Source organism: Coffea eugenioides, chromosome 5 (genome assembly GCF_003713205.1).
Source record: "Coffea eugenioides isolate CCC68of chromosome 5, Ceug_1.0, whole genome shotgun sequence".
Lineage (NCBI taxonomy): Eukaryota > Viridiplantae > Streptophyta > Magnoliopsida > Gentianales > Rubiaceae > Coffea > Coffea eugenioides.
The window spans coordinates 28489568-28517476 of record NC_040039.1 but is presented as its reverse complement, the minus strand read 5'-3'; the positions used below and the strand labels follow the sequence as shown (position 1 = coordinate 28517476).

The window sequence follows — 27909 nt, the reverse complement described above, 5'->3', positions numbered from 1 at the left end:
GGGTGAGAATCACATTCAGTCATTATGTTTGTTACAGGAGCTCAGCCAAATGTTTGCTCATATCATTCCATGTTCACTTGGTTGAGATTAATACACAATATAAAAAGCAAAGAGAAATCCAGTCTATGTAACTGCACAATGTCCACAGATTCCACAGCAAAGGGTTCCTTTCACATTCTCTGAACCAATAGATGTGTACTAGCCTGATTTAGTTGGGTGAATTAAGTTCTTTGACTTAATTAACACTCAACATAAATCTCCTGTGACAATACTGTCTGAGAAAGGCCGGGTCTGGTAATTTTTTCTAGCAACTGAAAGAAGTCCTTTTGTTTATTATTTGTTGACTTCCTCAATTACTCCATATTTTAGCAGCTTCAGTACTTCACCAAGGCTCACAGACTGATTAACTTAGTGACATAGAGCCATGCCCTGCATGACTCCCAAAAGACTAGATTCACACAGTTCTTGACAAGCATAAACTAAGACTACTACCGCATAAAGAAGAGGTTTTGTTGTAACACTTTTTTGTCACGTTAAGTTGCCAAAATCATTCTCCCTTTTTTTATTATCCAACTGAAGATTAATGTAATTAAAAAATTGACCTTTTCCATATAAAACAGGAATTAGTCACCTGCTGTACATAGCCCAGGAGAGTTGGACTGCATTGTAGCCACTATCAATTTACTAAGTTTTCATACACTAAATTTTCTAATAAAAACACAGGTTATGCATCAAGTGATAGTGATACATTAACTGCTTATTGTTTACGTTGCCAAATTTGGACCAGTTCACTCACATTAATCGGAAAGAAGGATGTTTAGATCACAAAATTTTTAATATGCCTTCATTTCATAAGGTATAGAATTATATTAAGTGTGGCTTAATTGCCGGCTGAAATGATAAGATTTCAATGATGTCATATACATCATCACATAGAATTTCTCTTAAACGAGGCAAACAAACCTTACAAAAAGTCTTGCAGTCAAGAAATGAAAAAAAAGAAAGGAAAAAGAGAAAAGGATTACCTAATATAAGCTTCTTGTTTCCCTGTACAATGTCATTTCCAGCTACATTCACAAGTGAGAAGTTTAAATCTTTTCCAATGCGTATAACTTGATTGCAGTTTTCAACCTTTCTGAAGGGCATCTTAATCGGAGGTTTGGTCGCTTGCTTCCAATTGACTGATCCAGGGGAAACTTTGTCAAGAACTTCTAAAATAACCCATCTGCATTCAAGAGCGTTGACAATCAAGAAAACATCAAGGAAGCCATCATACTTCAGTAAAGAAGCATTCGCCTCACCCTGTTCTGACATCCTCAAAAACATTATTAACATATGTATCAATTCCAAGGCTGTTAATCCACAATCGAAAGCATCTTTCTTCTCGAGAAGTTTGAGTATCGTCTGTCATCATCTCAGCAAAGGGAAGTTTTTTGCTGTCCATTGATAAGCCATTCCTGTAATAGAGCATACAAATTTCTTATATAATGTTCTTTAAGACTAAACAAATTCTCAGTTTCACCTCTGCTGGATAGACGTCGGGGTGGGTACAGGAGATGGGAGCCAGAGGAAAATTGTGAAAATTTTTACCATGCATTTCAGGCATTGGAAAAAGATTCTTCAGGTAAATTTAGATTAAAGTTTACAGCATGAAATCCGAATTAGCATCCAAGGGTGTGAAAACGCAAAATAAGAATCTTATAAGGAGAAGTTGGAATCAGTTTCCTGGACGGTTGAACCATGCAAAAATCCAAGCATTCATAGATTTAACTTTAAAAATAGATCCAAAAAAAAGAGCAAGAGAAATCCTACAATATAAAAGTAGTGAAAGATGAACAAAAACAAGGAATAAATCGTAAATCCTTTTCACTGTTCAATATCACCAATCAAAAGTGACAAAGTAAAATTAAAAAAAGTTGACATGAAACAAACAGATGCATTAGAAAACTTCCTTTACAAAGTCAATCATGAAGCGACATGCTTTGACCAAAAAAAGATATAGCACAAGGGAACTGAAACATAAGTATGTTTTCATCTAAGCTGAGGCATACCAAAACATAGTTGCAACAAACACTTTCGTAATCAAATCTTTCTCATACATGAGTTATAACTAATTCATTATATTCTTCATTTGTCGTTGCTTTGATTTCAAGAAGAAGCATGCAGCCAAATATGTGTTGTGCCATGGAGGCATTTAACGCTTATATATGGATAGTAGACCAGCTGAATAAACATAAAAACATGTTCCATATTGAGACAAGACTATGTCATGGAATAAGAGTTTCCAACTGATGTCCAAGACACGGTGAAAACATGTTCCACATCAAGATAAGTCTGGAGCTTTATCATACTAGAAAAGCAGCAGAAATATTTCGAACACCATACTTTACCTGTGTTGAAATATTTGTGCAACAAATGCCAGATTCAGGTTTGTAGAGCCCTCAACAATATCTTTGGGAGTAACATATCTCTTGCAATCCAATTTGTCTGCTTGCTCAATAATCAAATTTGCTCTTTCAGTAGGATCTTTTGCATCTAATGTGGTAGTGGTACCATGTTCTGGTGCCAGAGCATTAAGCAAGTGAGCATAGGCCTCCCCATCCTGTAAATGAGCAAGCCATTACTAATACGTCAAAGGCTTAGAGAGCCATTGATCAATAACCCACTTAATAAGTTTTGCAGTATAGTGAAAAGATTCAACATGTTAGAGATAAATGCTTAGACCTTGCAGAATTGTATACCTAAGAAATTTAATCATACAGAAAGACCTCAAGTAGAAACCACATATCAAGCTCAGTAGATCTCTTCTAGTCTTAAGTTATTCTTCTTGCAAGTCATCTAACAGAGTATCGGGACCAATAACCGAACTTGTAGTTTCTTGTGCAGCTATCTAAAACTTGACCAAAAAGGCAGAGAAAGTACTAAGCTTAGAAAAGTAGAAGAAAATGTTAGTCTTAAACAAATCTGTAGCATGACAGGATGTCATTGTTACTACCATTATCTTAACTGTTATAATCATTATTGCATAAGATATAGTTTAAATATGCATATGAGATCGCTTAGAGTTGGTCGCATTTCACTTTACCTTTGTTTTCCACACTTTAAACTCTAAAACATATAATTTTGTTAAGAATCTGGTTTTATTAAGTAGTCTTCCTATTTATTGAAGCTTTCTTAATAGTTCTATGCAGCAATTGTATACATTGTTTAGCTACCATGACTTATTTACAACAATACAGTGTAAAAGTGATATCTGAGTTTTTCTTGGCAATATCTGATCCGTTTAGCTTGTTTGTTATGCTGGTTATATTGCTATATTTTATCTAACCAGCATCTTTCTCTCTCTTCTTATCATGTTTCTTTCAAACTTGCTTCTACACTGTCAGCTTAAACTACTCAAGACTCTATACCAAAAAATTTTTGTTTACATATTCAGAATAAAAAACCTAACCATCAATGCTTTAAAGGAAGTTCCTAATAGACTTCTTCAGAGGAATTTGTTGGGTTTGGGTTTAATCCCACCAACCGCACAAAATAACGGTTGATGGGATAAAACCCAAGCCCAACAAAATAAAGGTTGGTGGGATAAAACCCAAGCCCAACAGAATTCATTTAAAGTAAACTGATCATTCCCTCTTTCTTGAGTCAAGTGAGATATGGCTTAACATTCACAACACTAAAAAATCAATGATCAACCACTATTGCACAATGAGATGTTCAACCTTAACGAGTTCAGCTACTAAATGAAATCTACTTTCTAATCTATAGTAGCTTAAACACTCTTTCAGATCCTTAGAGATTTGCTAATAAAAATTGGGAGCTCTTCATCATTTTCCTACAGCATTTAGATTCAAATAATAAGTTTATGGCAGCATGAAAATGACATTGACATCTATTAAACAAGGATAAAAAGTTTGAAGTAATTAAGTAAAGCACTAGATTGGGACAAGAACAAGAAGCTGACTTTAAAACTTGGAATCCATGTAGAAGTACAAGGATTCCTCTTTGTAAAACTAAACTTGCATATAGATTTACTGCAGTTAAATAGAACATTGCACACATTTTTTTAAAAAAACTACACATTAACATGCATTGAGATTGTCCTAAAATTTTACACCATGAACAGAAGTTGTATTTTTAACATAAATCATTTCTTCTTTCTTTACTAGTAGAACTACTACTAGAATAAGAGTTGCATAAGGTAACCATTAACAGAAGAACATGCCATTGCCCCAACTTTGAGGTTGTTAGAATACAGGGACTTGGACCAGACTCTCAAAAAGAACAAATACGATTTTGCTCGGGGGCAATAGTGGCATGAAAATCATACAAATTAAAATCCTCAGTGCAGCTAGAAAATTCATACATTGACAAATCATTAACATGTGTAGAGCTTTCATTACCTTTAGATCAGATGAAAAATTTGTAACTTGCTTTTTATACCCTGATTTTTTCAGATGAAAATTCATCCATTTGAGTAAAAGCTTCTCTGGTGGTAAGCCCATGAGTTCTTCCACATCCTGCAATATTTAGAGTTCTTATTTATCTTGTTGTAATTTCAAAACGTGCATAGAATTAAATGTGTTATATATGTAAAAATATACCAAGCAAACAGAAATGAATTAATAATTGTAACCTTACTGTCTTCCACCAATTCAACAAGTTGGGGAGTTTTCTTCAGGTTCAGATCAGCTAAAAGTTGTATCTGTTGTCAGCTCAACATGTAAATCGACAAACATTAAGAATTTCAATGATCACACATTCGATCCTATAATACTGTTAACAACAGCCCTGAAAACTTTAACATACCTTAATTATTTGAGAAATCAAACCAACAACCAGGTGGGGCTGCATACCAAACATATCTAAGTAAATATCACAAATTTTAATGCAGATAAAGCAAACTACAAAATGAAAAAATGTGTGCTTTTTATAGGTTGAATTACTCTTGCTTCGACTAGATCCTGCGTGCCAATATTGACCACAGTGCACCCAATTGCCTTGGCAGAGTTGAGACATAGTGTGTGGTTTTCATTTCTCTCCCATGGATTTAGGACTTTCTTTGTGTTAATAGCTCGCTCATCTATGGTACCAGGGACAGCCACATTAATCAGCTTACTGCACCAAATGGTGAAATGAACGATGAAACCAAGAAAGGAGATAAAAATATCATTGTAACACACATCGTAAGGTTGTTTGAGATAGAGTACCATAGTAGAACACCATCCTTCGCAAGATCAAAGAGTGCATTTGTAGATGGATCAATTGGAAGGAACTCTTTCAAGAATGGATCATTCCCAAGAAAGCTGTTTATATGGGCAACATAAGAGGCCTTCTCTGATTCACTAATGGTGTGACGAAGTGTTGTAGTAGCAGTTTTCACAAATGATGAAGTTGGTTTTGAATCGCCGAGTTTTGCTGTAGCTCTTGCTTGTAGGTTCAAGAATGCCTTGACATGATAATAGAAATTGATATCTTGTTTCTTCTATAATTATTATGTAAAAGCCATACCACGTCTGCAACACCTTAAGCTTCAAAACATGTAGTAATTCAAAGGTTTCCACCACACAAAAAATCTTAATTTTAGCTACACCAAAAGTAGCACGTACTGAGAGATACATCTCAGTACTTCACTTACCATTGATAAGTAATGTTTGAGTTTCATTATTGGACTTCATATAACTATCATTAGATGTCACTCAGATGAAGAGAAAACGGATGCAACAGAGAACTTGTACAATTGACTCTGATTAAGAGGAAAAAAAATGAGACTAAAAGAGCACAGAAATTCACACATAGACCAAAATTGGAAGGTAAATACTTACCCGAAGGAATGATTCAAACTCAATTTCTTCACTCAAGTCAGCAGATGATTCGGACAAGATGACTTTGACCTCATCTTCTGTTAACATTTCACTAAAAGGCTTCATTTTGGACATTACAGGTGGCAAATCTCCCAGTTTGACCTTGCCAGATTTATTCATCGCGGAAAGAAACTACAAAGAATCTTGAATTAATATGTATATAGATCCTAAATCCTAAAAATTCCATCTATAATAAGAAGACATAACCAAAATATCATAATAGTCAAGAAAACTTCATAACACAGAAGATAAAATGACGTACTTTTGATTGGAGCCCACGGAGTTCAACTTGAGTGAATTGGCTCTGAAGCCATGGATCAGACACAAAAACTCCCACATAACCAGACATTTTTTTCTCCTATATTCCAGAAATCAACCCCCTTATCAGTAGAATAAAAGCTAAGAATCCAAAAACAATTAAAAAATAAAAACTATATAAGAACTTGTCTGCTAATTGCACTGGGACAAACTTAAAAAATGCTTTCAACAGCACATAAACATTTTGAAATATCAACGATTTATAATCACATCATAAGCAATCATAAGATTACAATGAAAGGGCGCTACATATGGTTTTAAAATGCATGCAAGATTTCATATTCATAATAAACGAAAGAAAAATCTACAAAGCAAAAAAAAAAAAAAGATTGATTCCAATCTTTACACAGTTATCACCAAAATAAAACAACAAATTTTACAAGTCTTTTATGAAATATTTTTTGCATGGTGCAAGAATCCCACCAGTTCAATGTTGTTAAAATCCAATGATCCTTTGAACACATTAAAGAAAATAACGAACCTTCTCAAATCAGAAACTCATTGGGGCAATGATCAAAGAACTCTTATTCCTTTTGTCGGTTCTTTTGTGGTGCAGTTCTTGCAAGGAAGGAAAAAAGGCAAGGAAGAGAGAGAATGAAAATCAAAGCAAGAGAAAAAACCGTTTTGCCTTTCGGACCCGCGAATACTAAGGGGGAAAATGTACCTTTATGCTTGAGAGAGATTAAATTTCACTTGAACCCCTTTAACTTTGGAGAATAACAGTTTAAGAAATTTAAGTTTGGAAGGATTAACGTTTGGACCCTTCTAATCTATTTTTCCATGAAAAGTTATTTAAAAAGACTTAACTATATTACCGAGCTGGTGCCACTGGAAGGGGCTTGAATCCCTTAACTATGAGGTCTCAAGTATGAAACCCATGGGCATAGAAAGGATAACACTAGGAAAGCTTCTCCTTGCAAGGGATCCACATGAACCAAACAAAATTAATCACAAACCGTAAAATGGATGTGAATACCTATAATTTATGCCAAAACCATATTAGCGTACCCCATTTTAGTTGTTTTGGTTTGCTTAAATTCTAGGCTAATTATTAAGGTCATTTATCAAATATATTATCACATTATTTTTGAATGATATTAGACATAATTTATACCTTATTTTTTATTTACACTTTATCCAACACGTGTTACACAAGTAGATTATTGAAAGAATATTGTTCAAATTATATCAACTAGTTGTTAAGGTACACTTACTGTTCTGTGCAACTTTTAAAAAAATATAATCAGTTATTACAAACAATGGTAGAGTGAAGAGGGCACTAGGTGAGCAATTGCCCCTTTCCTCTGCAAAAAAATATTTGAACTCATAGATACAAAATGCTCTCAAAGTTAACTCTCTCTCTCTCTCTCTCTCTCTCTCTCAACTTTTGTGAAACTCTCTAGTAGTAATGGGAAAAGCCCAATCGTAGTCCCAACCAAAGTGCAAGTCAACTAGCAGTTAAACTCCACCATGCTAATTATTCTGATTTTCAATGTACTTATCTATTCCAATTTAATTATTCAATCCCATAACTCAATGCCCAAGTCACACAATCATAAAACCCACTGTGCACCATCGCATTATTGCCCATTGTCTTATTTCTATTAAGAAGATAACCAAATCATGGGCTCCATGTGAATTAACCGTTTTTGGAGATATTTTTGAAAAATTTTACTATAACAATGTATATAAAAATCTTTACTGTAGATGTTTTTTGTGGTGATTTTAGAGGTGCTTTTGGGGGATAATTGAGTTGTATTATGGGGTAATTTTATAATTTAAAGTTATTGGGTATTTCATAAAAAATTTACACCACTCACTGCCACCACCGCCATCACCCCCTCCCTTCTGCTCCCTCTCTCTCTCTCTCTCTCTCTCTCTCTCTCTCCCTCCTTTTCTCCATCCTTATGGGGTAATTTTATAATTTAAAGTTTTTGGGTATTTCGTAAAAAATTTACACCACTCATCGCCACCACCGTCATCAGCCCCTCTCTTCTGCTCCCTCCTCTCTCCTCTCTCTCTCTCTCTCCCTCTCCTTCTCTTTCCCCCTCCTCTCTTCTCCCTCTTTTTCTCCATCCTATTCTCTTTCTCCTTTCTCCCCAACCCCTAGACCCATCCAAAGACTGCTGGCGTGATCTTCTCAATCACAACCAGAAAGGTCATGTTACTATTGGCGCGACCTTTCTGATCGTGACTAGAAAGGTTTGTGGCTAGAGTGAGTTGTGGCTGGAGTTGAAGATGGATCTGGTAAGGGGGAGAGGAAAAGAAGGGGAAGGAGGGAGAAGAAGGAGAAGAAGAGGGAAAGGAGGTAGGAAGGGAGAAAGTGTGACACCCCGGATTTTTGTGTAAGAGGAAGAGAATGTGACGACCTAAATTCTTGCTATTTTTACTTTATTTTAAGATAGTTGCACCTCATTTGTTTGATTAATTAATGATTTGAAATGATTTTTATATTTGCATAAATTTATTGTATTTTTGCATTTTGTATTTTGTTTCTTCGAATACATTTTCTTTACTTTAACTCATTGCTTTAATTACTTAGATAATTTTATAAGTAAATCAAGTTTTTAAAATATTTTTCTTGTATAAGTTAGTACATGATAAGTTTGTAGTGCATTAAGGTGCTGGGACCCACTAAGGTGTGACACGCGTTAAATTTTCGAAGTGTTGTGCTAAGGGATATTATTTATGATGTGCTAAGGATTAATTTGGAACTTGTTGCTTAAGTATGCAATTAGGAGACAAAAGGATATATATTAGCTTAGATGATGCCACTTGTCACCGTAGTATTAAGTCTTGTTTAATACTTTGACCAAAGACTTTGACTAGACCAACTTAAGCTTATCTCTTAAGCCTCTGTTTTGTCTTCATTTCTTCCATTTTCCTCCATGGTTGGCCGAATGTGAGAGAGAGAAAAGAATAGAGAAAAGCTTCACTTTTTACTTCCATTTTTGCTTGGATCTTGAAGTTGTACCATAAAACTAACAATCTACTCCATAAAAAGTGGTACTCAAGGAAGATTGAAGGTCTTGGTGGAGAGATTTTGGAGTGTTAAGCTAGGATTTGCTATCTTCAAGAAGGTGATCAAGGTATGGGTTTCAAGAAGCTATATTTACCTTAGATACATGTTTATAAGTGATTTTTAGGTTTGATTATGGTGATTTTCATGACTTGTTAGTTGGTTTGAGTAGTGAAATGAAATTTTCAACTTTGGTAATGAGATTTCAGCTTTATATTGTTGCTTTAAGTTGAATCTTGCTTTATTAGCTTTGCTAAGTGGATATACTAGTTTGTATAGGTTGATTTGGCTAAAATATGCAAAATTCTAGTATTTGGTGGTGAATTTCAGTCAATTTCCTGAGCTTGCTAATAGTTGTAGGAGATGAACTAGAACCTGATTTTTATACCATTGGAAACGTCTATGTATCTAGTTTTAAACGCCGCTGACGGAGCTCAATTTCGATTATTCTACACCAAATTATAGTCATTTTACCAAAACTATTCAGTTATCCTGTTTTGGCTCCGACAGAATTTTTATGTCTCTGTTTTTGCCAATTTCGACATTGATAATGTTTGAATTGGGGTTTGATACTTTCATCAAAGTTGTAGACTTCTATCTTAGCTTCGAAACGCCATCAAATTTACCTCGATCCAATATACCTAGCTACAGTTATGATCAAAACACCGAAGGATGACAAATTTGCCACTTATAATTTCTTCTTTAAACTGGTTTCCAGCTTTGATATCCATGGTGATAAGTTTATTTTTTGGTTAGTTTGGTTGGTTTTGAGGTCTTGAATAGATGTATGTTGTTGGTTATCACTTGTGGTTGGATTGGAGGTTTGTTAGCTTGTGAATCCAAGTTGTACTTGGATGGGAAAAGTAAGAAAATAGGGGAAATGCTGCCCAAATTTCTATTACTTGCTCTTATGTATATTAGTGAGATATAAGGTTTGATTTTGGGTTAGTTGGATCTTAAGTTACATATGTATCCTTGAATGCACTTCAATAGTAGTATATGAGTTGTTTTTGACCAAGATTTGGTATCAACTAAGATGAAAAGTGTTAGTTTTATCTTGAAAACTTTGAATTACATTTGCTCACTTCAATTTGGGATTGGTTGTTCTTTCAATTACTGATTTCTGGAATTTTCTTTGATTATGTTTGAATTTGAGAAATGACTCGAGATTTTTCATGACTTGAAAGTTCAAATGTTATTATTCACTCTAAAACTGTATTTTTATATTTGCACTAGTACTTTCTAGATTTTTGATGGTTCATCTAGATCTTGATTAGTTGAACCATAATACCTTATTTTTACTGATCTAGGTTTCTTTGGTGATTCGGAGTACGACTCGAAAGGAAACTTTTGACGTATCTCTTGCTCATACTGGTGAGTGTTTCCAAGTGCATGATTGAACTTGATATTTAAAAGAACTACTTGACTTGTTTGAACGGGTAAGGGTGTACTTTATTGCACTTACCATAATGTGATTTATTACTGTTTACGGGCTATTATTGACTTGATATACATCTGTACAACTTGAATACTACCTGAACTCTTGTACTTGACTTGTAAGTGCTGAGCGGTAGCATGTACCACTCTCTATCCGAGTGGAAGGTACCTCTCGTTTCGTCTCACTACTTGGATCCACACCCTATTGGTTGGTTAGTCGAATCGAGCTAGTAAGGGCTTGGTCGAGGAGACTGGCGAACCATAGGTACTATTGTTTATTGTTTATTGTATAATCCTTTGGATTAGATCCACTGGATTCGGTATACTCGAGTATTACTATCACTCTTATTTTGGATTTCGGGCCCGGTAGGAGGTTGATTAATGGATGAAAATTGGTATAAAGTAGAGATCTATGGTCATGGTTTGCTTCTTCAAACGTTGACGGGGTGTCAACGGGTTCAGATCAAGTAATGCAACGGGAATTTGGCTCTTGAGAGCCATCCGTATCCTTTTACCTGGAATTTGTTGGATAACTAATGATTTGCTAATTTGAATTGTTATTGCTCTCTTTTATGAACTCTTATGCTCGCTACTTTGATATTTCAAATTTTACATAATGACCAACGTGCTGCTTGGGTCTGCATGAAGTTTTGGAACCTCACTGAGGTTTGACTCACTCTATTCCGTTAAATTTGTTTTCCTTACAGGGGTTATGAGTGAGAGCGTGAGACTGGTACAGGCTAGTATAGTCTAGTTTTTTTGAATTTTTGGCAATTGTATTCGCACTAGTGCTCGATTAGGGTTGAATGTATCTGGAACTCAAATCTTTTATTATATTTGGGGATTGTATAAATGTTTGAGATAGAAATGAATGTAATTGTACGTTCCAAGCTTGGGAACTGTTGTTTCATTTACTTTTGAGGTTGTAACTTATTTTATTGAAATAAGTGAGCGAATCCTGGTGAGAGCTGGGCAGGCGGTTCGCTAAACCCTGGTACGCCCTAAGGGGAGGTGGGGTCGTCACAGAAAGAAGGAGAGAGAGGAGAGAAAAAGAGAGGAGTAGCTGTGGAGGTGGCAGTGACGGTGGAGGAGACAAAAGGGAGTGGTAGGTAATGGTAGTAGGTGGTGGTGATTGGACGAAGAAGAAAAAGGTAATAGGATTTATTTCCATTCAATTTTATTTTTTATTTTTTATAAGTTGTATTTGAGATATAAGGAGTGTTTTTGGAGTGTGTTACTATATATTTGTAAATGAAAAACAAGTATTTCAAAACTCTCAAATCCAAACGGCCCATCTTTGCTTTCAATTTTCATCTTGCAAATTTCTACTAACTTTTACCCAAGAATAATTCTACTCATGCTAAAACTCTAGGATTCAATGTAGCTATTAGGTATTTATTTATTTTTTTTTAATGTAAGAGAGGAATTGATTATTAGGAATTTGGCGGTTATGTTTTTTATATATTTTCTTTCAATGATGTATCTTTAATTTTGTGCATTTCTTATTTTTAATTTAGGCAGATTGTGATATTATTGAGTGTTTTTAGTTCATAATTCAAAAACTAATTCCTTTATGTCGAGTCAAAAGTTATTTATCCTTTCCTCATTAGTCAAATAAATTCAAATGAATTGTCATTTTATATGACAAATTTACAATTACCTCCTCTTTTTCAATTAAATAAATTTTAATATTTTTAATTGTGCTATTAAATATAGTAATTTTAATTTGTTCTATTGCAATTATTGGGAAAAAAATTAAAAGAATGATTTCATAGTAGATAATAAATATTGATAATATAAAAGCCTTGTCAACAAAATAAACTTTTGAACCTTTTAAATAAGTATGCTCATTTCAGATTTAAAAACTTTTGAACCTTTTAAACATACTATTTAAATTAATTATTTTAAACAAGAAAATTCATTCATTTTGTCAAGAAAAGAGCTATTGAAACAAGTGTTAAGTCCAGTAACTTTGAAGCTTCTATGTTAAAAGTGTCTAGATTCTTATAGGTGATGATTATTTCTAATAGTTAACATTACCAAAATGTTATTTACTCTCTCAAAAATCAATCAAGGAAAAAAAATCCTAAAGCCAAAAATCAATCAAAATATTATCAATAATTTTTATTTGAATGATTTAAATTTTATTTACTTGTTTAATTTTGATATGTTTCATGTTTAAATTAAAGTTTATATTCATGCTTAGTTCGACTCTTACATCAAATTACTAGCTTTACCATTAGTTGTGAAATACTTCATAATTTTTTACACGCTTAGAACAAATTAATTAGATTTTAGAAGTTATGGCATATAAGTAAATATATGAAGTTAAATGTAAGTATATGCAAAAACTATTTGACCAAGTGTATTTACAACTTTTGATGAAGCATAATGTTCATGTAGTGTATATACTAAAAATATGAAATTTGGCTGTGTCTAGTGTTTCTTTTAATTTTTTATCCTTGTACTCTCTTAGCTCATATTAATTTTTCACTTATAATTTTATAATTATAGCAGTAAAAAATTAGCAAAAATACTCAATTGTTAAAACCATATCAAAATTTGGCCATATAATCAGGCTGCAACTATTTGTTCTCTCATTTCTTGGTAGGACGTGAAAAATAAACTACTAAGTTTATATTATGCTAGAAAATCATGACTCATTACTTATCTTAAATAACATTTAGTGACGGAAATATTTAGGGTAAAATACATAATATCCCTTGTGGTTTAGCGTTTATATATTTTATCCCCCCTTCCCTTTCTCTTGCCCCTCCTATTCCCTAGTATTTTAAAACCTACATCTTAACACTTCGTAGTTTGATGTTTTATGGTTTCAAGTTTGGATTTCCATGTTTTACGATGGCAAGGAGAGCAAGAAAATAGGAGCAGTAACTATGTTAATTTTTAATTATTGAACATTAAATAACCAGGGTTACTAGATGTGGTTAACTCAAAATGACCTTTTTAGTTATTTAACATCAAACAACCATCAGCTTCCTGGCGTCGTTTAGCTGAGATAAGGAAAATTGCTGAAAGTAATATCCGTTGGTGTTTGGGGGAGGCTCTAGTGGATTTTTGGATGGATAGGAGGTGTACATAGATTCCTCTCTCAACACCATTGGCCGTACCAACTGCGCCTCACATGCTGATTGGCAATGTTTTCAGATCTAATGGCTAGGATGTGCACCATCTTCCACAAGAGAATTCTCTGTAGCTTCGGCGTGGGAGGTGATTCGTGTGAAAAGGAATTTGTCGGTTGTTAATACATTGATATGGAGTTCAGTGGTTCCATTGAAAATCTCTTTTTTCGTCTAGAGATTGTTGAGAAAATGGATTCTTTTAGACTGCCAGCTTTAACGCAAGGGACAACCATTAGTGTCTAAATGTTGTTGCTGTGGCAGTGCAGTGGAGACAGTCGCTCATTTGTTTGTTATAGGCCCTCTTGCCTTGAAGTTTGGGGCCACTTTGCTAGACTCTTCAGTATTGTGGACCAGGTGGCCACGGGTGTACATGCTAGAATTGCCTCTTGGTTTTTGTCGCGTCAATTCGTGACCTGTAACCATATTTTGATGCTTGTCCCTATGTTAGTGCTGTGGTTTATTTGGAAGGCAATGAATTTGGCTCGTTTCGAGGGTTCAACAATATCGGCGAATCAAATTCTTTCTTAGGTGTACAACTTTATTGACCAAATGGGGAAGGCCAAGTTGCTGAAGCATCATTTCTTTAGGGGAGATAGAAATTGTGTTTGGATAGGGGGTGCCATTGGTAAAGATAGGGTAAGTCGACCCCTTTTCATCAAGCAAAATCATCAAGATAGGGGGTGCCACTAACAGATTTGAGAGTTTCTTTATCACATACTTATCACCAATCAAACTCAGCCGCAGATGTGTTAGCCTCGTTAAGATTGATGTCGGACACCGTTTTCTCATCTGAGGCATCTCTCCCGCCTACGGACATGTCAGCGATTTTTTTAGACAGGCAGTTCATCCTTTTTGTTAGGCATTCTGTTGTAAGGGAGTAGTACTCCTTATTTCTTTCTTTATTTTTATTTCCATGGTGGATCTTGTTACTTTTTTTTGCCCTAACTCACTATTCTACGGTGATTTACTTAATGAAATAGGGGTTGGTGCCCCTCTCGGGTGTACGGAGTTAGCCAAAAAAACAATGCTAGGGTTACTAGATGTGGTTAACTCAATATGACCCTGGCCCTTCCTCATAAGTGTGACATGTGTTGCACATCTAGGAGTGTATCAAGGAAAATGGAGAGATTCTCCAATGGAGAGAAGCCGCACCAAAATTTATATTATGCTAGAAAACTGCGAATCATTACTTATCTTAACTAGCATTTAGTGATGGAACCAATCATAGTAAAATACATAATACTTCCTGTGGTTTAGCGCTCGTGCGCTTTATCACCCCTTCCCTTTCTCCTTCCCTCCGAATTCCTAGTATTTTTAAAACCTACATCTTAACACCTCGTAGTTTTTAAGCATAATAAAAAATTGAAAAAGCTCGTTAGAAGTTACCCTAGTACTTAGCTTTGTCCAACTTTGCCTTTTGAGGTAAAACATATATGATATGCCAAAAGCTACCTCTGCACTCAAGAAGATGTTTAGAGCACAAAATGATAGTCAATGTGTGTCAAAACTATTGTGAAGAGGTGTCTAAAGGGGTAAGGAAAATTGGGCGATACTAGTAGAATAAGACTTACCTATGTCAATTTTTAATATTTATACTGAATTTTATTTTAATTAGATTTTTCCAGTTGATATACTAGTGGATAGCTCTTACTCATTTTTGTAAATTATTGAGAATAACAATTATCTGGATAATGGTAATAATAATGATAAGATTCATATTCGATGTTTGTATTTGAAAGAAAGAATTAGCACTTAGTAGAGACATCTATAAGAGTTGACTTTGGCTTCTAATAACTGAATCTTCATTAATAATTCCAATTAAGATAAATATCCCAATATTATGTCATTGAGACTATGATTTTATTAACTCCCAAATCAGGGGATAGTTATGCCTTTTCATATTTGACCCTCTGCACACCTTTCCAACCCCTAATTGCTTGGATTCGAATCTTGAATCCGATAATGGAAAAGACTCTAATAAGGGAAAAATCCACTTTTCGTCCCTAAACTTTGAGTTGGGGACACATTTCATCCCCAAACTTTTAGACATACCACTTTTAGTACATGAATTAATTATTTTTTGCCACATTTAGTCCAAAAAAGGTAAATTCCTGAATTTGGATGGAGAAAGTCACGTGTTTGGCATGTGGCCATTAAGTAAAAAAAATTTCTCAGTCAAAATCAACGGCCACGTCAGCCTTTTCCATCCAAATTGAATATTTTACCATTTTTGGACTAAATGTAACCCAAAATAATTAATTCATGTACTAAATGTGGTGCGTCTAAAAGTTTGGGGACGAAATGTGTCCCTAACTCAAAGTTTAAGGATGAAAAGTGTGAGGACCCGCAAAATTTCCCTTATTTTATTTTATTTTTCGCGTGCATTTTCCTTAGTTTATTTTATTATATTAATTTTCCAGAGATTTTTATAAGTGAGTATCATTTTTAAATCATTTTTCTAGTATAAGTTAGCTCATGTGACGTTAGTAGTATATAATGGACGTGGGACCCGTTAGTGCAGTAAGTGCGATAACTTTTGACGACTAGATGGAGTTTTGCATAAAAGAGATTTATTTTACAAGGTGCTAAGAGATAATTAGAGGGTCACTAGATAGATTAACCATTGGAAGGCAAGAAGATTAGATCAAACCCTAAAGGCGCCACGTGTCGCGGCACTATTCGAAGTTGGACTTTGACCAACCTTTCTTACCTTTACTAAAAACTAATTTTGACCAAAATTTCTTCTCATTTTTCATTGCCTTGGCTGAAACTTGTGAGGAGAAAAACAAGAGTGAGAGTTCCTCTTCCACTTCAATTTCTTGCTCAAATCTTGAGTTCTAACCGTTAAAATTACAAACCACTCCACAAAAGTTGCTCACTAGGGAAGATTCAAGGTGTTAGTGGAGGGATTTTGGAGGACAAGGCACTAAGCTACCATTTTCTTGAGGTTATAAGGTACTTTGGCAAGATTATATGAGGAAATTTCATGGTTTGAAGTAGTGTTATGGTAAATTTCAGTTTTATGGTGAAAATTCTGCTCATATGTGAAGCTTAAGGGATGGCCATGGGTTGATAACTTTACCATGTGTAATATTGAGGTTTTATGTGGTAGTTTAACTTGATTAAAGGAATTTCCAGCTTATGTGCCTAAGTTTCAGCTTTAGGTTTCTAATTTGAGCATGATTAGGGTTAGTTTTGGAGCTACCAATTGGTTGTATTTGAAGAGTTTTGTGACCTTAATTAAGTGTGTTTAATAGTTCATGAATTGTATGTGCAATTGGGGCTGTTTTGGATGAACTTTGATGTTGATTGTAGGATGGAAAAAGTAAGGAATTTAAGGGGAAATGCTGTCCAAATTTTAGGGCTACTTGATTCCTTTAACTTTGGGTTGATTTTGGCTCGAAATGAAGGGTTTTGGGGTTGTTCATGTTTTAGAACCAACCGTTACCTTTTTCACCCCGAAGCCACACTCGTTCTGAATGAGACGAGAGTGTACTTTATCACACTCGTTTTCTTGCCTGTGTGACTGTTTACTGTATAAACTGGAATCTGTTACTGTGCCTGATCTGATGTCATTTGGAGGTGTATCCAACGACCTTCCTGTTAAACCTGAGCTCAACCTCATGGGGAGTCAATTGAATCGAGCCAACAAGGGCTTGGTCGAGGAAAATTGACAAACCATAGGGACTGTTCCTGGGAAATCTTTGGGTATTGGAGATTCTGGATTTCCGGTATACTCGAGTATTACCACCACTATTCCTGTTGAGGCGTTCAGGCCCGGTAAGGGGTATGTTTGGTGGACGGAATTTGGTGTAAAGTGGTGCTCTACTGGATTGGTTACTGTACTTGAAAGTTGACGGAGTGTCAACTACTACTTGATCAAGCTCTGGTGAAGAAAAGGGAATTTGGCTCTTGAGAGCCACCTGTATCCTTTCTATTTGAAGTGTTTGTTCATTTCCTTATTTAGTGTGTATATTTGCCGGATTAAAAGTGAAGTTCCATGATTTTTGACTGCTTGTACTTGTGGTACCTCATTGAGCGTAAACTCACCCCTTCTCGTTATTTTTGTTTTCCTTACAGGGTTCAAAATGTTGGGAACCATAATTTTGGAAGAAAGAGTAGAGCTAGTTATAGCCATTCTTTTGATTAAACTCTTCTGTAATCGAAACCCTAATTTGTATTTTGTATAAATATGGATATGATAACTTGTACTTCAAGTTCATTCGTTGAAGGCTCCAATGTACGTGTATAAATGTTTTATCATGTATCTTAAGTGTGTTTGTTTGAGATTGTATGTCTGTAGACACCAAATTTTTGATTTTAACCTTTATTTGTTTAATGAATGTAATTTTAAGTTTATTTGTTTCAATTTTAGGGTTTTTACTTTATTTTGTTTTATTTTATTTATATATATATATATTTTTTTTGTCTTCAAAAGAAATTTTAAAAAAAATAAAAAAAAGAAGAAGAGAAAAGGAAAGTAAAAAAAAAAATTTTTAAAAATTACAATTGACAAGCATGCATTGGGACAAGTGTCCCTTTGAGGTACTAGACAACAAGGCACCTAAAGTATTAAGGGGTAGACACTTGGATGACCAAGAGATAGGGGGAAAGAAAAAGGGGTTTTATTTGGAGGCTAGGGGAAAAACAGAAAAGAAAAGAAGAAAGAAAAAGAGAACGGCTGGACAAAAGAATTGGGGGGGGACGGCTGAAACAGAAAAAAAAAACAGAGAAGAGCCGAGAAGGGTTGGGGGCTGAAAAGAAAGAAAAACAGAAAAAGAGAGGGGCGTGGCGGCGGAGCTTGAGAAAATGAGAGGAAAAGAGAGGGAGCAAAAAGGGAGGATTGGAGTAACGGCTTGGGTTTAGGAAGGGTAGAAAGAGCCGAGAGGGAAGGGGGGTAAAGAAAAAAGGAGGCTTATGGTGAGAAGAGAGAACTAGAGAGGGGCGGCTGGAAAAAAGGGAGAGCTTCGTGAGGCAGGGGAGTTTTGTCTGGGGGGGCGACGCAACAAGGAAAAGGAAGGAAAAGACTATCGGGCAAGAAAACAAGAGAAGGGAGAGGGCAACAAAATGAAAGGAAAGAAAAACGCAAGGGGAAAAACAGAGAGGGGAGGCTTCGGCTTCAATGATCGGCGAGGAGAAGAGTTTCCAACCACCACAGCAACCATCTCAACTCCATCCGCTGCCTGCCCAGACTCTTCCTCATGCTATCAACCCAAGCCGCCATTGACCCGCATCCGCCATCCGCTGCCTGCCCAGACTCTTCCTTATGCTATCAGCCCAAGCCGCCATTGACCCGCATCCACCGCCGCCGCTGTCCGTCATTTCAACTCCCGCCGCCACCGTAGCCATCAAAGCAGCCGGGGCTTCTGCCGCCACCTTCACCAAGCCGGCTACCATCAGCGCTTCCAGAGCCTCTCATCAACTGCTTCTTCATCTGCTTCTCTTCCGTGGATGACTTGAGCAGTGACGGCAGCGGAGGTTTACAATTCACCAAGTTGTTACCACCTCATCGGATATCCATCACCATTCGTTGCCGATCCTCACCGAGCGTATGCTGGTTTTGAAGCTAATATTTCCTTCATTTCATTACCATTGCAAGGGAGGTAACCTCTATCTCCTTGATTTTATTTCTCCTACGTGCTCCTATCTGGTGTTTTGTGTGAATATGTATGCTTTAACTCGCTTTTCATTTTATGTTTAATTGCCTGTTTCGCTTTCTTTTTATTTCGCCTTTTTAATTGGCAAGTCATTTTGAGGGCATTTGAACCCCAATTTGTAATAGCTAGGTCTTGGCGCCTCTCTTGAAGACATGTTTTAGCTAGCCAGTCTAATAGTTAGGATTTACTTTTCTAAGTCTTCCCCTCTTTAGATTGTAGTAGGCATGCCCCCTTTGTAATAGATAGGGCTTATCTGTGCTTGTGTGTGCCTATATATTTATCGTTTTCCTAGGCTTTTCCATCTAGATATGCATGCTTATGTGTTATGTGAATTACGTGCTCACATGCTTACTTGCTTTAACTATGCCTACTCACTTGTATATATATGGTGAATGCAAATGCACGTTGCCATGGCTAGTCCAATGCTAGACCCTTAGGAACCCTCCGACGCTAGATCATGTTTGTATGACTACATTACATTCTCATGCATATTTTTTCACTTTTTAGGGTCTTTGATCATTTTGCATGACATCCCTCCGTATACGTATATCCCTTCCCCCATATTTTCCCTTATATGTATATTACTTACCCCTTTTGTATGAAATATGACATTAGACTTGCATTTCATCTAAGTATTAGAACTAGGTTAGTATATTTGCTTGATTAGACTAGGACAAACCCCCTTGAATATGAGATATGGACGAGTTTGGCTTTCTAAGCCTTAGCACGCTTGTATTCCCTCTATTAAAGGGAACATTGAAAGTCACGAGTATAAGTCCCCGCACCCATTATGATGCATTCCTTTAGGTCATACACATTTGTATATTATTATTTTCTTTACTTTTTCTTTCTTTCGAGTCTCATGACTTGCATTGTTCGTGACTTCTTCGAAAAGTCTTCATTGGGCATCACAAATCAATGTGATTGGTACCAAGTAAGCTTTGAAGATACATTTCGACCCCCCGATACCCTCCTTGATCTAGGGTTTTGCATTCATATAGTCATCCAAATGTGATAAATCATTAGGTTAAAATCAGAAAACCTTTGACTAAATCACGCAACTAGCCTTGGCTAGGTCGAAGGGGTGCCTTGGATTTTATCCTTGCCATCCCTTTCGTCAAATGTGACTCCCGAACCTTTTTTTTTTTATTTACGTAGACTAGGAGTCGTTTAAAAGGGGTTTTTTCCACTTTTTCCTTTGAAAACTCATTTTAGGTGACTTGGTACACCTCAACTCTATACCAAGTGACGACTCCATTTTTCATTCAATAAACCATTTTAAACTATATTTTGGGTCAAATCGTCGCATTGTCATGTCCCATTTAGACCCATATTTTTCATTTTCTTTTTCAAATCAAAAATTCACTTTTTAAAACCATTTCTTTTATTTTATAAAAAAAATGGGGCGCGACAGTTGGCGACTCCACTGGGGTCTTAGAGAGTCCGAGCAAATTTGATTTAGTCAATCTTTTTCTTCTTTTAACCTTTTTCATATATCGCATTTGGATGTTTAGGGTTGCATTTTTCTCTTTTAGGATTTTTGCATTTCGCGCGTATCAACTCACTCCCTCACACATTTGCGTACGATTGATTTGATGGATGAATGATTTATGTGATGTGATCTCGCGCTTTGCATTGCATTTGGGTGGGGGGAATTTTACCCTAGAGCCTCGCGTTGGTTCTTGATCCCTCCCCTCCAAACGAAGCACTTCATACGTGCATGTATAGTTTTATACCCTTTTTTTTTCTTTTTCGTGGGCGCCATCCCACACCTCCTTGTAGGATTAGGATCGATTGCCTTGGGTAGGCGGATGGTGTGCTCTGCGCCCATAGCGCTACCTAAGGGATCACTCGAGCCACCGATCGAAGGCTCTGGGAGTGATGACCCTTCGCCTTTAGGTCTGAAGGCTTGGGAGCCGAAGCCTTATTGAGTCTAGATGCATTAGTGAGCCAAATCTCATGCATCCATATTAGAATAATCTAGGGTAGAGTCGACCTTACCCTATTAAGGACACTATGCACGAGGGGAGGGGTCCTACCCTTTTTCCTTACTTATCTTTGTTGCTTTTTATATCATCTAATTGTCCAACGTGTTATGTGATTATGTATTGAACTAACGTTTCCTTGTCTCTTGTCTTTTGCATTCACAAACGTTAGGAAAATAAGAGGTCTGGCATGATCCTTTTTTTAGGACCTACCCTTATAGATAGGCTATTGCACGTTTAGAAATTTTGGTATATTTCATTCGTAAATTAATAATGGCATGTCATTTTTAGGCCTACCCTGGCGTATAAAGGGCTCCTTAGGTCACGTTTCCATTTAAATTGCATGTTTTATTGCTTTAATAAACTGGTATCATGCATCCACCTTAGAAGGGAATGCCATTTAGGGGATCCCGTACTAGGAATAAACCGCCCTGTGTCTCGGATACTTAATCCAAGGAGACTTGCACGTTTACATTTTGTACCATCCGAAGGGGTAGTGCACGAGGTAAGGTAGGATCCGATCATTTTCAAGAGCGATCTTTGGAATATGAGCGTCTAATAATCACCTTTTGGCCATTTTATCAAAATTGGTAAAAATCCCTTGCTTAAAGGACATTAATTTGAAGAAATTCACAAGTAATTCCTCACTATTGAGACGATAAATAAATTGAGGCCAAAATTTGATTTTAGAAGGCTCATAGACTAATGCATCGCAATAAATTTTTGAAGCTACCAGTGGATAGATTGATTTTCAAATAAGCTGTCAATTCAATTCCCTTCATTGGACCATTTTATTCATCAATTTCATCTAGTCCATTTTATCAATTTGTCCATTTTTAGGGCAATCTAGTCGATTTTAATAGACCACCAATTTCATTTAATTCATTTGATTAGTTTACCCATTCTTAGGTCAATTCAATCAATTTTGAATAAATCATCAGTTTCGTTCAATTTTCATTTGACCAGTTTACCCTTTTTAGGGTGATCTTGTCAATTTTGAATATAAATCATCCGATACATTTAACCAGTTTACCTATTTTTAGGGCAATTCGGTCGATTTTGAATAAATCATCATTTCCCTTAATCAATTGATTTCATTTAATTCATTTGAGTAGTTTAATTCATTTTAGGGTTGTCCATTCAATTTTGAATAAATAATCAAATTTCATTCAATACATTTGACCATTTTACCCTTTTAAAGGTGATCCGGTCAATTTTTGAATAAATCATCAATTTCATCCTATCCTCTGGATCTGCTTATTCCTTTTTAGGGTTCAAATCTAAAGTTCACTGAATAAATTAGTCGAGGCATTGCGATCCTTTCAAGAAGTAAGCTCTCTTTCACATATCATGTGTTGATCAAAGTAAGCAATCCATTCAGACTTTGTCCTCATCTTTTAGGACAGATGTTCCTTCTCGCTCCAAATTGGCCAAATTTTTTTCAATCATTTTTCATCCAATCAGTTGATCGGATTCATCAGGTATTGTATGGTGCCTACCCTAGAGGATTGCATTTTCATGCTAGGCCTACCCTTGGCATAAAAGGGCTCCCCCATAGGACATGCATACCGATCTTTAATTCTTCCTTACTGACTCGGGGTATTTTTTTTTCCCCTTCCCCTGCATTCATAAAAATGTTTCAATAAGGTGGAAATATTTTTCTATATCTGATAACAATTTTGATCCGATAAAGTTTGAAAGGTAATACTTGATTCTTGGGCAGACCCTGCAACAAAAATATGAAGGATCTATTTGGAAGCGCTAGGCTAAAGCCTCTAAGAGTCTTCATCATTATTTTTCAAAGAAAAGAAAAATTCTGTTCCGAAAAGGAGGCAAACAAGTGTGTATATATGGAGCTCTTCAGAAGTCTTTCTCTTTTCATTTGTAGAAATTTTGTTTCAAACTTTTTCAGCAATAAAGTTTTTTTTTATACAATTGTTGTTTTGTATATAATCATGTACATTTCATTCTTTTTTGGCTATTTGAGGGATTTCATGATGAATTTTAAGAAATAAGACCGAATTGAGATTTTTCAACCTCCAGACTGAAATTTCACGAGTGTATGCTTTCTAAAGTCCTTACATACACTCAATTGGTGATCCGAGCTATACAATAAGAGTGCTTAGAAAAAAGAAAAGAAAAAGAAAAAAAGGGGTGAGCGGTCACCCAAAAGGCCCAATGAGATACCTTTTCTCCTTCACTTAACCCCAAAATAAAATCAGTCACATTGATTGATAAATTACAAATTGGGGTAATCTTTGCTTGAAAAATGTCCATTGTGTCTAATTATATTCAATTCACATCTAAGGGAAAGAAAAAATGTGCATTATCCTTGTTTATTTTGGAAATTTGGAATGATACTTCGAGCGTTCGTTTTTCTACCCATACAGATTTTATCATTTACTCTCCCATTTGAACATTTGAAAGAATAATTTCGTTTCAAATAAGAGTCTTAATGATCACTACCTTACATTGGAAAGTTCTTAGATATCAAAAAAGGAGTGGATTTTTAATGACCATTTCGTTACTTTGGTTGTCATGAGGTGTAAGAATGATGCTTTGGCCATCGTTTCTACAATCTAAACACTGTTTTACCCCTTGCATCCTCATTTGAGCTAAAATCGGTGGTTCTTTTCAAAGCACCGATGATCGCACCCCACATTGGGGAAGGAGATTGGAGAATTTTCCCAAAAAGGAGGAAAAAGCAAAATGCTAAAATTAAAAAAAAAGAGAGAACCCCAAATGGGAAAATTTGATTCTACCTGGGCTTCAATTTTGAAAAAAAAGAGAAAAGAAAAGAGAGAAAGAGAAAAGAAAGAAAAGTTGTCCGGCGGATCCTCTATGTTTCACGGATATGGATGAACGGAAGTCATCCTCGGTTAATTGATTCAGATGCATGCAAAAAAATTTCGCATTAATGAAAATTTTCCTTTCAGAGTTAATGTAAGGAACGGATTAAAAGCCAGACCCTCTTCTTTTCCAATCAAACATTCTATCCCTAATTATCCTTTTTGAGCCTTCAAAATAAATTATTTCGTTTGGTAACCTCTGAGAATCGCAAACCCCACAATGGGGCAAGTTTGAGTTGCAAAGGAAAGAGAAGTCCCAAGAGGTGGTAATAAGGCAACAAAATCAAAAGACAAAAGAAGAAAATAGAACCTCGGTTAAACTAGGGCCAATTTTGAAAATTTCAAAGGAATGACAAAAGGCCAAGAAAAGGAAAAAAAGAAGAGAAAAAAGAACCTCAGTTGCACATGAACTGGGGCAAACTTTGAAAAGTTCAAAAGAATGGCAGAACGTCAAAAACAAAAAGAAGAACAAAATGAAAAAGAAAAAAGCCTCAATCGAGAATAAACTGGGGCAAGTTATGATTTAACCCTAAAAAAGGGTTGATATAATAATGCGATCTCAGATTATTTGAACCACTTTTAAGAAATCTGCTTTCAAGCCTTAACTTTTCTAAGTATCCCACCTGACCCCATTACAAAAGCCGAAAGTCCTGACTTCTGTTCTTTGCAATGGCCCTGTCAAGAAAATTTCTGATGCCAAAAAATTTTAGCTGTATTTCTGAATTGCTTGGGTATGGGGGTTGACGCTACTCACCATAAGAAAACCCACCAGTTCGAGGAAAAAAAAAGGAAGCAAAAGCAAAGCAAGAAAAGTAAATGCAAGAAAAATGCAGAAGAATTCAACGCTGAAGTCCCTGGTGAATGATAAGAAAAATACAAACAAAGTTTGAGATCTTTGAGTTCAAAATAGGGGCAATTTTGGAAAAATCCGATCTTCGGTGCAATGTCCTTGAAAGTCTTATTCTTTAACTATCGTTTTCAAGCCACATTACAAGCTCATGAAGTCCATCGCTGACTTATCCTTCATGACAATCCAAAATGAGGATTATGTTCATAAGAAAATCCATCAATCATTTGTGATCATAAGGGTATAACCAGTTTTCGCATGTTTAGCTATCGTTTCTACCCCTCTGTTGCAAGCACACAAAACCTATATGTTGACTAAGTTTTCTTAAGAAATAGGGGTGACAAACTATTTGCTTTCACTAAGATGTGGTATTGAAGGGATTACATACAATTTTGAGCACAAGAATAAGACAAATCCTGACCTCTCATTTTTCTTAGCCACCTCAAAATCAGAAATACCCACTTGATTAGTCCTGAAAGACGAGTTAACAAGAAATGGTGACCCGTTACCCTAAGCACCGATGCTAAAAGTGAGGAAGAAATCTTTTTGAATTTGGTGTTACTCTGAGGGATTCATCATGAAATTTCTGCATGAGTTCAAACTCGACGTCTAAGTTTCTTCACATTGTATATATGACTATTTTCTAAATTTTAGAAGTGCGGTTTCTCTTTGTTTGAATAAAATGGGGAATCATCTGAACAAATTTTTACAATCAAGGGAGCCCACACTGGGGCAAATTTTTATTTGTGAGATTTCACGAAATAAGCCCACACTGGGGCAAATTTTTGTAACACATTTGAGGACTTCGCCCAAGAGTCAAGTAATATACTTTTAATTGCAATAACACTGCTTTTTCATGAGGAATAGTTGCATGTTGTACTTTGGTAAGCCCCTTGCGCAGGCGTTTACAACTGAAAATTGATGAAGAAGCGCGAGAGTGCTACTTATGAACTTCACCCCTGGCACAAAGAAGTGTCACAAGATTCCCAAGATCTTCAAAATATCAGTATGGAGGAGATTAGGTGGGCTAAAGTAGCAAATCGACTTGTTGACAAGGTTGAAGATGATGTGAGATTGATGATGGATCGCTGATGTTTAACACCAAAAGAAGGCTTGTCTTGACAACAAAGCTTATGAAAAATTGCGTCGCCTTCCACCAGCAGCAATACTGTCTGTGAATGCTAATTTAGAATATGGGAGTGTGGGTTGCTCAGATTAGCATTAGAGGATAACATCAGGAAGCATTAAGGATCAGCTTCTGTTGAAAGTCATGGATGATCTCACAGCAAGAGCAAGAAAACTTGGAGGTAAGTTTTGCAGTTGGACAAGAGAGTATCAGTTTGGACTTGGTAATGAAATGTCAAAATCTAGAAAAGTTTTCAGTGATCAATCATTTGGCTAAATTCCATGATTAAAGACAGGTTCAGGATTCATCCCACTGACCCAAATAAAGGCAGGCTCGGGTATTCATCCAACTGATCAAATCAAAAGAGCATTTGGATCTGTTCATCCCTAGAAAAGTATGATGAAATAACGAACAATTAACCATCTTGATTCCAGACAGAGAGGTTTGTTTCAATGGAATGTTAGAAATTGAAAGCCTCAAAGTGGCTTGATGTGAAAATAGTTTGCCGAACAAAAACAAATCACGTTGGGCCTGAAATTCGTGCCGCCAACATCCCAAAGATCACGTTGGGCCTGGATTTGGTGCCGCCAACATCCCAAAGATCACGTTGGGCCTGGAATTCGTGCCGCCAACATCCCAAAGATCACGTTGGGCCTGGATTTTGTGTCGCCAACCTTCCAAAGATCACGTTGGGCCTGAATTCGTGCCGCCAACATCCCAAAGATCCCGTTGGACCTAGAATTCATGCCGCCAACATCCCAAAGATCACGTTGGGCCTGGACTTTGTGCCGCCAACATCCCGTTGGGCCTGGATTTTTGTGCAATCAAGGCAGGCTCGGGTGTTATCCCACTGACTAATTTTCATGGCAGGCTCAGGTCTAATCCTACCGACCAATTCATCATACTTGGGCAAATTATTTTTGGAAAGATTCAAAATAAAAAATCAATAAAAAATCAAAAAATCAAAAAAATCAAAAATCAAAAAAAGAAATCAAAATCAAATCAAGTTTTATCACGACAGGCTCGGGTTTAATCCCACTGACCGATGGTCAAGGCATTTTCATTTGCACTGCCACTAGCCGTGGGTCAGTCCCACTAGTATGCATCCCGATTTTTAATTTTTCCTTCGGGTCAGTCCCGAATTTAAATTTCATGTTGGGGTCAGTCCCCTCGGGTCAGTCCCGAATTTAAATTTCATGTTGGGGTCAGTCCCCTTGGGTCAGTCCCGATTTTAAATTTCTGTTGGGGTCAGTCTCGAATTTAAATTTCATGTTGGGGTCAGTCCCCTCGGGTCAGTCCCGATTTTAAATTTCTGTTGCTCCCCTCGGGTCAGTCCCGATTTTAAATTTCTTGTTCGGGTCAGTCCCGTTTAAATTTTCCGTCTGGGTCAGCCCCATTTTTAAATTCTCATTAAAGAGGTCAGTCCTCGTTTCAATAACGACAGTCACTCGAGTAGCTGCAGTCGAATAACACAGGTAACTATTTGGTGTCTACTTCTTTGTCTCAAGTTTTTTCCAAAACTCAGACAAAGAGGGGCAAACTGTAGACACCAAATTTTTGATTTTAACCTTTATTTGTTTAATGAATGTAATTTTAAGTTTATTTGTTTCAATTTTAGGGTTTTTACTTTATTTTGTTTTATTTTATTTATATATATATATATT

General features: G+C 36.1%; 1 protein-coding gene across 1 annotated transcript in view; it reads right to left on the bottom strand.

The window, feature by feature from the left end:
• Nucleotides 1–6213, bottom strand: part of LOC113771338 (fimbrin-5-like) — a 17056-nt gene extending 10843 nt beyond the window's left edge. The window contains exons 1-10 of the mRNA XM_027315930.1: nucleotides 6127–6213; nucleotides 5826–5996; nucleotides 5211–5449; nucleotides 4947–5118; nucleotides 4810–4848; nucleotides 4637–4705; nucleotides 4404–4520; nucleotides 2391–2602; nucleotides 1302–1457; nucleotides 1026–1225 (exon numbers count right to left, since the gene is read on the bottom strand). Coding sequence (XP_027171731.1) covers nucleotides 1026–1225; nucleotides 1302–1457; nucleotides 2391–2602; nucleotides 4404–4520; nucleotides 4637–4705; nucleotides 4810–4848; nucleotides 4947–5118; nucleotides 5211–5449; nucleotides 5826–5996; nucleotides 6127–6213 — 1462 coding nt within the window. The remainder of the gene's footprint in view (nucleotides 1–1025; nucleotides 1226–1301; nucleotides 1458–2390; nucleotides 2603–4403; nucleotides 4521–4636; nucleotides 4706–4809; nucleotides 4849–4946; nucleotides 5119–5210; nucleotides 5450–5825; nucleotides 5997–6126) is intronic.
• Nucleotides 6214–27909: the final 21696 nt, after the last annotated feature.